General features: G+C 31.7%; 3 protein-coding genes across 4 annotated transcripts in view; 1 reads left to right on the plus strand and 2 right to left on the minus strand.

Annotated features, from left to right (window-relative positions):
- LOC108576893 (zinc finger CCCH domain-containing protein 18-like) overlaps positions 1-4,484 on the plus strand; it is a 5,472-nt gene extending 988 nt beyond the window's left edge. Inside the window, exons 1-7 of one of the 2 annotated variants that reach the window (XM_017939959.1) lie at positions 567-646; positions 813-1,837; positions 1,909-2,408; positions 2,505-2,764; positions 2,845-3,243; positions 3,447-3,827; positions 3,949-4,484. In XM_017939959.1, coding sequence (XP_017795448.1) covers positions 829-1,837; positions 1,909-2,408; positions 2,505-2,764; positions 2,845-3,243; positions 3,447-3,827; positions 3,949-4,360 — 2,961 coding nt within the window. In that variant the 5' untranslated portion in view covers positions 567-646; positions 813-828 and the 3' untranslated portion in view covers positions 4,361-4,484. Of the gene's footprint in view, positions 1-566; positions 647-812; positions 1,838-1,908; positions 2,409-2,504; positions 2,765-2,844; positions 3,244-3,446; positions 3,828-3,948 lie in introns of those variants that run through there. The other variant, XM_017939958.1, reaches the window with a different exon arrangement.
- Positions 4,485-5,983: 1,499 nt separating this feature from the next.
- On the minus strand, positions 5,984-7,365 carry LOC108576913 (FIT family protein CG10671). The gene has a single exon (XM_017939986.1). It carries the CDS (start codon positions 7,166-7,168, stop codon positions 5,984-5,986), a length of 1,185 nt encoding a protein of 394 aa, XP_017795475.1. The 5' UTR covers positions 7,169-7,365.
- A 1,074-nt stretch (positions 7,366-8,439) lies between these two features.
- Positions 8,440-11,042, minus strand: LOC108576857. Its single transcript, XM_017939920.1, has 4 exons — positions 10,857-11,042; positions 10,398-10,728; positions 9,356-9,907; positions 8,440-9,143 (listed from the first exon to the last, which is right to left on the minus strand). Exons 1-4 carry the CDS (start codon positions 10,989-10,991, stop codon positions 8,440-8,442), a joined length of 1,722 nt encoding a protein of 573 aa, XP_017795409.1. The 5' UTR covers positions 10,992-11,042.
- Positions 11,043-11,598: the final 556 nt, after the last annotated feature.

An 11,598-nucleotide genomic window follows, 5' to 3' on the forward strand; every position in this document is an offset into this window, starting at 1 on the left:
GAAGTGTTTAAAAAAAAATTATGTAAATATATGATTTAATTTCTAATGAACCCATCTTATTTGTTACATTTCTAAGATTTGTGTATTAATATCATCAGAGTATTACTCTGAACTTATTAGTTCATATTCATTTTCATATTACTGTAATAGTAAAAGCCTACTATTAGGCTTTCATTTTTTTTATAAGGTTTGTTTATGACTTGATATATTAATTGGTTTTAATTTTATATAATTTTACTCATACATTATGATGAAAAGTGCTTTAGTTTCTTTTTTTCCTAAATATTCCTTCTCCCTTTTGTTCTTTCTTTTCCCACATGCCCAAAAGACATTCTTACAGGTTGAAAGTCCGTTCGTTATAGTTTCTAGTGCAGTACAAAACGGTTTGCGGTTTACCGGTATTTCTTAGTTTGTGTTGTGTTCTAGTTGAAAGTTTAAAACGTTAAGTAAAAAGTTCCGGGCAAAAAATTTTGAAAAATAACAGTATGTATTCTAAATGTGAAAAAAGTTCAGTTTTAATGTAAAGTACAAAAGTTGTTAGTAAAAAAAAGTTATCAACGTGATATAAAAAGTATGTTCGACATGGTATGGATTGATCATGTTGTGCCTTCAAGAGCAAGTACTGCACAGGCTTTTATAGATACAGGTAAGCCCTGCGATGCTACTGATGCAGATTTTTCAGTGCTACATTCGGTTGGTATGGCTAAAAAATTCAGTTCTCATGTAAGGGGAATTAACAATTTATTTCAGGGTGGTTCCATTTTTTATCAAATTATTATCATGCATATTGTAAAAAAATAATTTATTTACAGGTTAGAATAGTTCATCATGTCAGACTCTAGTTCAGAAAGTTCCTCTTCGGAGAGTTATGATGGAAGAAGAAATCGCATTACATCTGCTGACAATATGGCATCACCAAACTTCTCACACCATTCATCTGTATCTGGGCACAAATCTAGGGCAAGTTCTATTTCTTCAAGAGAAAAGTCACCTGAATTTGTTATATCAGAAAGAGATTCAAAGTCCCCAAGATATACTCCAATATCCCCAAAATCTCAAAGATCTGGATTGGCATCTCCTAGTGAAATTGGTTCTCCAAGATCAACTCGTAGTTTATCGAAATCACCACCTGCTTCACCAAAATCATATCATTCAGGAAATAATTCTTTGGATTCACTTAGAAGTGATCGCAGTTTATCTCATTCTCCTATACAAGATGAAAGATCATGTCCATCTACACCTCATGATTCTAAATCTTTACACCTTGAAGATACAGAACCTAAACAATTTGAACTGGAAGTAGATGCACAAGAATCTGGAGATAATTCTCCTAAATCCTACTCCTATAAGAACAGTGAATCAAGACAGAGTTCACCAAAATCACCAAGATCAGAACGCAGTTCTGCAAAATCATTAATATCTGGAAGGAGTTCTCCAAAATCAGGCCCCACATCTCCTATGGATGATCAAGAATCAGAAAAGCATTCACCACCTCACTCTCCACCAACAAAAGCTGGTTCATTCAATGAATTGGATGGAGAACAAATTTCAGATGGAGATATTGAAGATGAACCTGAATCAATGACTAAATTGAAACCTGCACCAATTACACATGGTGAGGATTTATCAGATGTTTCTGATTTAGAAAGTATAGATGGAGTTGATAGCACTACTGAGCATGACTCAATACTCAAAGAAAATCAACAAAACGAGGAGAAACGTGTAAGTAATAATAAAATAGAAAAAGAAGATAAAAATGCACCTGTTGCATTAACAGAAGAAAGTGAACAACTCGATTTTGAAGCTGATGGCCAGTGGAAAGATGAACGTGACGAAGGTAAATATTTTATTTATTATTTAAAGTATATATAAATTTAAAGTAAATATAACTGAATGTATTATTTTTAGGAGAAACAGATGGACCAGTTATTAAAGAAAACAAAGAGAAGGATGATAAAGATGGAAAAGATAAAGACAAAGATAAGGATAAAGTGAAATTGAAAGAAAGTGGTGATGGAAATGACAAGGAAGAAGGAGAGGAGGATGGGGAGAAAGTAGAATCTGAATTGGAAGAAGGCGAACTTAGCGATGGTGATGATGCCAGACCAGAAGAAACAGAACCAAGACCTGTTTGCCGATTTTATAACCGAGGCCAATGTACATGGGGAGTTAGTTGTAGATTCTTACATCCAGGTGTAACTGACAAGGGTAATTATACCATGTTCGACATGGTAAGGCCAATGGCATATCCGCCACATACAGCTACCACACACGAATTTAGACCGCATATCGATAGGCCAAATATGGTGCGACCATTACCTGGTTATGGAGCACCGTCACATACACCGAAAATAGAAGATATTCCTACTGAGTCTGCGTGGGAACGTGGATTACGACATGCTAAGGAAGTAAGTTTATAAATGTTGTTTACAAAATAAATTTAACATTTCATGTATTATAGTTCTGTAAGAAGCATTTTTATTAACTTCTTTTTTTTTATACAGATGATGCGCAAAGCAAATAAACGCAAAGAATCAGATATGGACTTTGAAGAGAAAAAAATGAACTTAAGCTTAGGACAAGATGAACTAGATAGGGAAGCAGGATATTACGTAAGAGCAGCTAGCCCAGAACCACCTGTCGAAAGGTGGCCGCCTAGAGAGGCATCGAGAAGAATACCACCACCAAGGCTTACACCAGAAAGATATATTGATGATCCTGAAACTTATTATGCACCATCAACAGCACCACCCGAATATTATAGGTAATGTTTATAATATTTATCACTTATTATATATTTCATAATATTTCTTCTAAATATTTATGCATCTTGATTCTTTTAAGGAGGGTACATTATAAAACAGATTCTCGAGTGACCACTGAATATAGGGAGCGTATCGATTATCATGCAATTCCTCGTGGAACGCCTCATTCTGTTTCTCCTCCGCCACATATAAGAGAACGAGAAAGGGAACGAGAGCGTGAACGCGATAGAGAACGAGAGTATTACGAGAAATATGAAAAGAAACATAAGCGTCCATCAAGGGAGGTTATAGTACAACGTATTTCACCAACTAAACCTTGGCGAGAGGAGGAACCACCACCAGAGGAACGGGGTAGAGGTGATGAATGGGCAGATCCTTGGATGCGTCGGAAGTCTCCGAGTACGGTACGACGAAATACATCGTCCCGGCGATCACGAAGACAATCGTATTCTTCGGGCTCTTCATATTCATCAACAAGGTAACCTTTATTTCTTAATTGTATTGATAACATGAAGTTTACAATTTTTGTTACTTTTGTTGCCAAACATACACAGTGAGATATTGTTAATGAACAACAGTTTATATCAATTACTTAAGTCTATTCAAATTTTTCCATTTTTTGTTTTCTTAAATATAATTATACATGAAAAATCGTACAAGTGCACTGTATACTGCTTTTAGTTCTAGCCGTAGCTCGAGCCGTTCTAGCTACAGTTCTTACGACTCCCTATCCAGGTCCCGTTCACCATCCCCTCCCTCTAGAAATCGTAGTGCTGGCAAAGGGAAAGCAGCAGTGGCATCGCCGCCCTCTAATCCCCCAGCAGTTACAGCTGCTGCACCCCAGCGCGGTGCTATGTTAATGAATCCACCTGCTCCTTCTCCTCGACCACCTAAAGGTTCCATTTCTCCTACAACTGGTACACTTCACCGACGTGCTGGGCTCAACCCACCTGCGCCAAGCCCACTTTCCTCTCATCAACGTCACCATGAGAAGGCAAGAGATAAAGCAGCAATAGCAGCAGCTGCAGTAGCTAAAGTCATCAAAAGTCGATCAAGATCCAGGTAAAAAACAAATGCAAAAAGTATGTTCTACTAATTATATATACATTAATGAAATTTAGACTTTTAAGATACAAAACGGAGTAGAAATAACAAAATACAGTATGACAAAATATGTTTATAGGTCTTCGCACAGCAGTTCAGGATCAGAAAGTAGTGGTAGCAGTAGTGATTCCAGTGAATCGAGTTATTCCTCTTCTTCCAGTGAAACGCGTCGAAGGAAAGGTTCGACCCCACCAGTAACGCGAAAAGATTCCAAGGGTATCGATGCCTTAAAGCTTAGCGGTACTAAACAACAAATCAAGCTTACATTAAAACCAACAAGTAATACTACTGCTGTGAAAAAAGTCGATCGATCTGCTTTAATGGCTGGGAAAAAGAGAGGGCTAGAATCACCACCATTGATCGATAGCAAAGCAAGCGTTGCTGCAGCCGCAGCCAAAGCAGCAAAAAAAGCAAGTTCACGACGAGAAGAATTATTAAAACAACTTAAAGCTGTAGAAGATGCAATTGCACGTAAGAGATCGAAGGTTTAATAACACAGCACACATTTATCATTTTAGAAACATATATATACACACAAATACTTCCTAGATTTGTATTATGTAATTAGCTGCTATAATGTAGCTTGTGATATGAGAAAAAAGAACAATTCATATCAGGGACAAAAGCATTTCTAATTTCTGAAATTTTTCTAACCATTATATCAACCTATAATTTCTTAATTTCCTTTTTTGCATACAATGTCGAACAAATGTCATACTGTATAGTTTCTTCATTATTGGAGATCGAAAGCTGTGTTTGCTTGTGCGCGCATGTACACATACGCATTTTACGTATGTACAAGTAAAAAATTTGTGTCGTACATTTTTTTAAGGATTAAATGATCATAATGATTTGTAGAAGGTATGTAAAAATAAATTACAAAGCAATGTCTTAAAAACTGCCAAATGCACGTAAATAAAAGCAAACTTGTAATTTATATATGAATGAAAAATTTTGTTGCAATACACAAAATGTCTACGATCATAACAAACCTAACGTTTTTAAAGAGATACAAACATGTTTGGTGATATTAAATGACAATAAAATGTCACGTCTGTATAAATATTCTATAACCTTTTTTTTTTTTTTTGTAATGATATGAGTTTATAACCATAACAATGCAAAACAGCATTATTAATTCATTCATGCAAACTAGAAACATTTACATTTAAGCGGTTTTTAGCGTCATTAGAATGACCATTAATAGAAGTAACTAATTAACTATCGTATTTTTATCTAAGTAACAAAAAAATAAATATATTATTACAACAGTATGTGTTTCTCATATATGGCTATTTCTATGTTACAATTACGAGAAGTTCAAAATTAAGTCTTGCAAAATATTAAATAGGTAATTAATTAAAATAGTTTTGTCATATATAAATTTACAAGAAAAATATAGTGACACAAAAGTTCGTTAGAGAGAATACATTCTTTCATGCACTTTTCATTAGAATAATATAAATTAAAATCCAGATTGGTGTACTAAACATAGTAATGATAAATATGCAAAATCTAAGAATTCATAATAAATGACATGTGATTGCATTTTATACTTTCAACAACAAATATATTCTTATTACAAATATTTTATCAATTGATGGGACGAACACTTTGTTAACAACAGAATTTATTAAATACAAATTTCGAAATAAGGTCACAAAACGTGTATTCCTAACAATAATTATATAATACGAGCACGTGTCTATAATTTGATCAATGTAACAATCCATAAAGAGGTACAGAAAGTACATATTTCATCCAATCGTATTTTATACAAGCTAGAAATTATATTACAATAGATTGCGATACTTAAATAATTGATTTCAATTTCAAAATGAATAATAAATATTCGAGAAAAACACACCAGTAACACGTATAATTTATATTAAAATACGTACACAGACATTCCGAGACTTACTCTACTAAACATTATTAAATAAATTCTGAGTTTGTTATTCCAAAAAAGCTGTATAAATTCAGAAGTGAAACACACGCATACAATATATAAATATATACATACACACGCGCATAAAAAAGTTGTTTAATAGTATCAGCAATATATTAACCAACACCACTGATAAAAATAAAAACTACAAAATATTTGATAATTTTCATGTTCTGGAAGCAATTATTTCGGAATCTAATTGCCTATTAATGCCGCTTATATTGATATTATCATAATTCGAACGAATCGGAAGTCCCATAAATCTATTGGTACCATTTAATGTACTACGCCTCAATCTGTTTGAATCATTGTCGTAGGTCTTCACTTCATTATATTTAAATAAACCATCACCAGGAGAGGGCAATGAATTTTTTGGAAGCTTATACCACCATTGATACGTAACGTACCATGTTAGAACGGCTGCTATACCTCCAAGAAATTTTTCTATCATAATATGATAATAAAGTATTGTAGATATTAACATTGTATCCCAAAGTAATTGTTGTAACGTCATTGCAACAAAAAGACCTCTCAAATAAGGTGTAAGCGCTTTGTGTGCTTTCTTTAAGAAATCTAAATCTGAATTCGAAAGATTTCGAAGCGGTCCGGTACTAGATTCATTTGGTGTAACTCGCGTATGTTCTTCACGCATGATCAAATCCTTGATACCTTCCCATCCAACTAATGAAGAGCCTTCTTCCGCTAAGATGAGACTAGAATATATAAGAATAAATGTATGCCCAGATATATCAATACTACTCCAAAATCTACCAGATTGAAGACATTTTGTTTTTGTCTGTAACTGTATATCCCTTGTGCTAAGACAACGGCCAAAGTTCGTTTCAATATAATTAAACAATTTCACCCATAATAACCATGCAATTGTAGCTAAAGCTAGTCTAGCAAGATGTCTAAGTAAAATTGATCTACGACCACAGCCAAGTGTGTGTGCTGTCAATGCGACCCATGGAACGGTTACGGTTAATAGCCATCCCCATCCCCACTTCACAAAGTACTGATTGAGTGCGTTATCTGAACGTGATAAATACGTTCTCGGTATCGTAGTAAAATCTGCTATCAATGATACTACAAATATCGCGCCACAATATATAGCAACTTTAAGTCTCGTGTCGAATAGTAAAGATTTTTTACAAACATGTAAAAACATCGTTATAAGTATAAGACCTATGGAGCTTGGAGCCGCGGTTGGCCGAGTTCCACCTTTATCTTCTTGAGTCGAATTTGGACGAAAGTTTAGACGACTCGACCTTAAATTATTCATTGATGAGCCGAACATCGTAGAGTTGCCAGAAGTTGTATGCACACCTCTTCGTTTTCCAGTAGCCATCATGCAATCAGTGTAGAGGTTATACGTATGTTATTGATATTTAGTATATACATACGTTATATTGCCACATGGCAATTTCTTTTACACGATCGAGGTTAGTTTTTAACTGTTTCTACAGTTTCTTTCACATGTAGCTAATGTTCCTAATATATTACGGGTATGAATCAGCTGGTACGGATTATCAGTATTCGCACGTATTGTATAGGATACCCGTTACTCAAAATAGTACTGAGTACTTAAACTGTGACCACACTGATTTGCACTGTCATCCAATGGTCTCCCCCCACTACTAGCATTTAAAATCAGTTTGAAATATTGCTTTTCAACGAAAAAGTTTTTCTAAATGCAAAATAACAAACATTTCAAGATATTTTATTTAATTATTTGTATGCTTAAAAGATAGTTATTATATGCTCAAAAGATCAGTATCTGTTTTATTTTTAATTAATGAAATTTTGTTGAAATAAAATTGGTTCGAAACAATTTTCAAATATTATAAAATTAAAAATATTACTTTAATTGAAAGTTAGGATATTGTTACAATAAAAATAAACCACTGAATAAAATATAACTCAAAAAACATAATATTGTATTTTGGAATGATAATTAATTTACAACAATATAATATAAATATGTGATTTTAAACTAAGAAAATATAGTAATACAAACATGACTAGAGTATGATTTTTATTTACTTTCACCTTTTATAATATTGCACTAGCTTTTATGTGCAATAAGCTCTATTGTTTATAACAAAGAATTCACTCATAACATTAAATAAATTTACATAAAAGTATCGCATGTATATTATTTAGTAATATTAGAAAAGGAACTTTATTACCTTGTTTAAAATTTTGTTAAACATATAATACTTTTAATATGCTTTATCTAATAATGTGTAATTATTTTGGCAAATTTTTATACATTTGCTCATGATTCTTGTATACAGTTTTTGCAAGGCACCATTTAGAGTTTTTTAAACTATGTGGACATTAGTAATAACTGCTTACTATGAGAATTATTATGTTAGAAGTTATTTTATAGTTAATTAGGTGCTTAGGAAAATCCTTGTTATGTTCCTACTTCCAAAATATTGACTAGTTCTAACAGATTTATGATGAGATACTATTTAGCAACACTAGTATTATTATGCCAGTGTATTTAAGTATTTTTATAAAACGAATATTTTCATTTTGTTAGAATGTTTTTAATTTCATGTTGAAAATTGTATAATCAATGTATCTGCAGAAAATAATTGCTAAATAAACTAAAAATTAAACATTTATATGTGGTAAGCCCATTACAAGTGAATCTAATTTTGCAACTTGCACTTTAGATGTTAATATTTTTGGTGATTCCATATCATATGAAGACCAATAACTTATTAATTCTGGAAAATTATCTTTACTAATATAATCAATTTTGATTGAACTAAAACGAGCACGTGAATTTAAATTTGGTTGACAATTTCCATCTTGACATAACTGAATAATATCACTTTGACTTGCATTCATAACTTGCACATCTGTATAATTTACAAAAACTATTAATACTCTTTCTATTAATCTTCTTTCTGTAATAATGGATACTTTTTTCGTATGTTCAGACATTGGATTAATCCATTGCCAAAATTTAATAGCAAATCCAGAAGTATAAGGTTTCCCAGGCATAATCAGGAAAGCTGGTTTTGATACAAAAGAATTCGGACTAATATGATCCCATATTATTACTGGTTGATTTCCATGTTTTTGCAATGTTAGATTTACACTAGCTCTGCAGAATTCTCCAGGACATGATCCTTGGTTTTTAATGGATAAATAGTGGTATGGTGTAGGTTTCCAATTATTCTCCTCATTATCAAGTTGTAATGTCTTAAATGTGCTAAATGTTATTCCTGGTTTTATTGTAAATTTTTTATTTTCCTCTGGTAATTTTAAAGCATGCAATAATCTTTTAATAGTCATATGTTTTATTGTGTCTGTAAATGGAATAAAAAATTATGTATTTCATTTTTCATAAGAGACTATTAGTACATATCAAAATTTCTAATCAAATATATATAAAATATAAAAGTATGTCAACATTTTACTAACATTTTTGCATTATATACTCAATAAAATTTAAAATATTTACATAAGAGATATTATTCCTTACGATTAAATCAAATTTGTCTTTTAAATTCACACTTACTTTTTCTGTTACTGTCATAACAAATGTAAGATATAGTATCATTAAAAATCTGATTATATACATTAATAGATGAACAATTTCCAGGTGAATATCGTCCTAAAAGGTTACCACTTCCTCCAGATAAAAGAACAATATTAGGCATATTTTTTACTGCTATTTCTATACTCAAGAAATCTTCTACTCCATCTGAATCAATATCTGATAAAATCAGAGGTAGTTTTTTAAATGTATAGATTTTCGAACTCCAATGTATAGTGCCTGCAATAGGTTCAATACTAGCCAAGAGGCCTTGATCACCAGCAACTATGCAATCTGGTTTTCCAGAACGATCAGTATCAACTGAAATACAGTCAATTTCTGTAGGTTGCCTTTTCAAAGAAACCAACCACAATGGTAAACCACTATTTCCTTGCATTGACATAACTCCTCCTCCATCTGGTGATATTTGTCCCTGATCACTACTTGTATCATTTCCTCTGTATCGCTGTCCACGAACAAGAAATATAAGATTCGATGGATTTCCATAAGTAATGGAAATAGTACCATGTAATTCTAAAAATATTTAAAGAAATATTTTTATAAGAATTTATTGTATACCTCGATATTTTACAATATGGTTAATTAGAATATTAAAAACTTAATCATATAACTTTTGTTATTTAGAATAAAAGTGGAACAAAAGTCTACTAGGTCTTGAACCTTAAATTTCCATTTATGAAGTAATTCTGTACACTAACCCATTACAATTTGTTGTCTAATGTTAAAACTTAAGTGTATTTATAGATTCATGAAATGAACCATTTGACCTCTAGATCCACTTCAACTTTCAACAAAAATTTCTAAAGAATTTATTAAAATTTCTATAGAATCTACTTGTAAATATCCATTTCTAAGAAACAATGATGTGCAATACACATCACTTATGATTTTATCTTATTAAACAAATAAAGCTAATCTTCACATGTGTTATGCTATGTATAATTGTATATCATTTAAAATATATTTACATTATGTATAATGCACTTATCCATGTCAAACTTACCTACTCCTTGCAAAGTTTTATCCCAAGATACAGATGATTGAAGTTTATTGACTGAAGGGCATACCATTGAGTTATCACAAGGTAAAACATATAAAAATATAATTATTGTTACAATGCATAATAATACAGAAACAATCAAACAAAATCGCCTTAAAGGAGACATATCACGCCTTTTCCATAAGTCATTTTGATCATTGCCTTCAACTACCATTATAGGTATGTCATCTCTATAATACTTAAGCATATTTTGTCCATTTTTTGTACGATTGGCTAAGTTTCTTGTTTCATCCAATGGATAATACATTCCATTTTCATGAATAGTAGTTGATTGCTATAATTTTGATATTACACATTTTTCATATTATATTTTATAACATTTATATATTTTAAATGTTTGCAATTGTAATATGATATGCAATATAAGTAAAGGAAATAGAATTTGTTGTAATTTAAACTTACCGGTAGTGTATCATCAACATGATCTTTGGGAGTTTCATTCGAATAAGCCAAACAATCTTCTTCATCTTCAGTATCAGTATTGCTTATACTTTGCGGTAAAGGTGTATAACCTTTTCCACTGTGATGATCAGACATGTCAAATCTGTGTAAAGCACCGGAAATTTGAAGGATTCAACTGAATGTTTATATATCTATACATAAATGTATATGTATATTCATTCATTTATATCATCACCGTACACCGTTGGAATCAAAATATTAATTGAGAGTGACACGGTCAGAATCGATGTCATATACAGGGTGAGTCACATAATTTGTCCACCCTGAATACCTTCTAAAGTATGTGTTCTACAAAAAAATGTTTTATATAGAAATTGTACGGTACTAAAGGAAATATATGATGCTGAAACGGTTTTTTAAAATAATATATTTGTTTATAAGATATTAAAGTGACTTTGAATTTTTTAAATGGAATGCGTACCGTTTCATACCAAAATTTAAAAGGACAGTGAATTTTCTATAAGGAAGTATTAAGCTTCATTTGTTCAAAATCTAATAATTAGCGAGATATTTGCAAAAACGTTGTTCATGGTTTCACTACTTACCTTAGTTACAGTAGGTGCTCGAAGTGATATCTATTGACTTCCATATACCTGTGTAATCTGTTAATTAAGGACAGAAATTGCCCACTTTTTTACCATTTTACAGTTTGATTTTAATTTTTCTCTTTAATAATTAAATA

This window comes from Habropoda laboriosa, unplaced genomic scaffold, assembly GCF_001263275.1.
Source record: "Habropoda laboriosa isolate 0110345459 unplaced genomic scaffold, ASM126327v1 scaffold561, whole genome shotgun sequence".
Classification (NCBI taxonomy): domain Eukaryota; kingdom Metazoa; phylum Arthropoda; class Insecta; order Hymenoptera; family Apidae; genus Habropoda; species Habropoda laboriosa.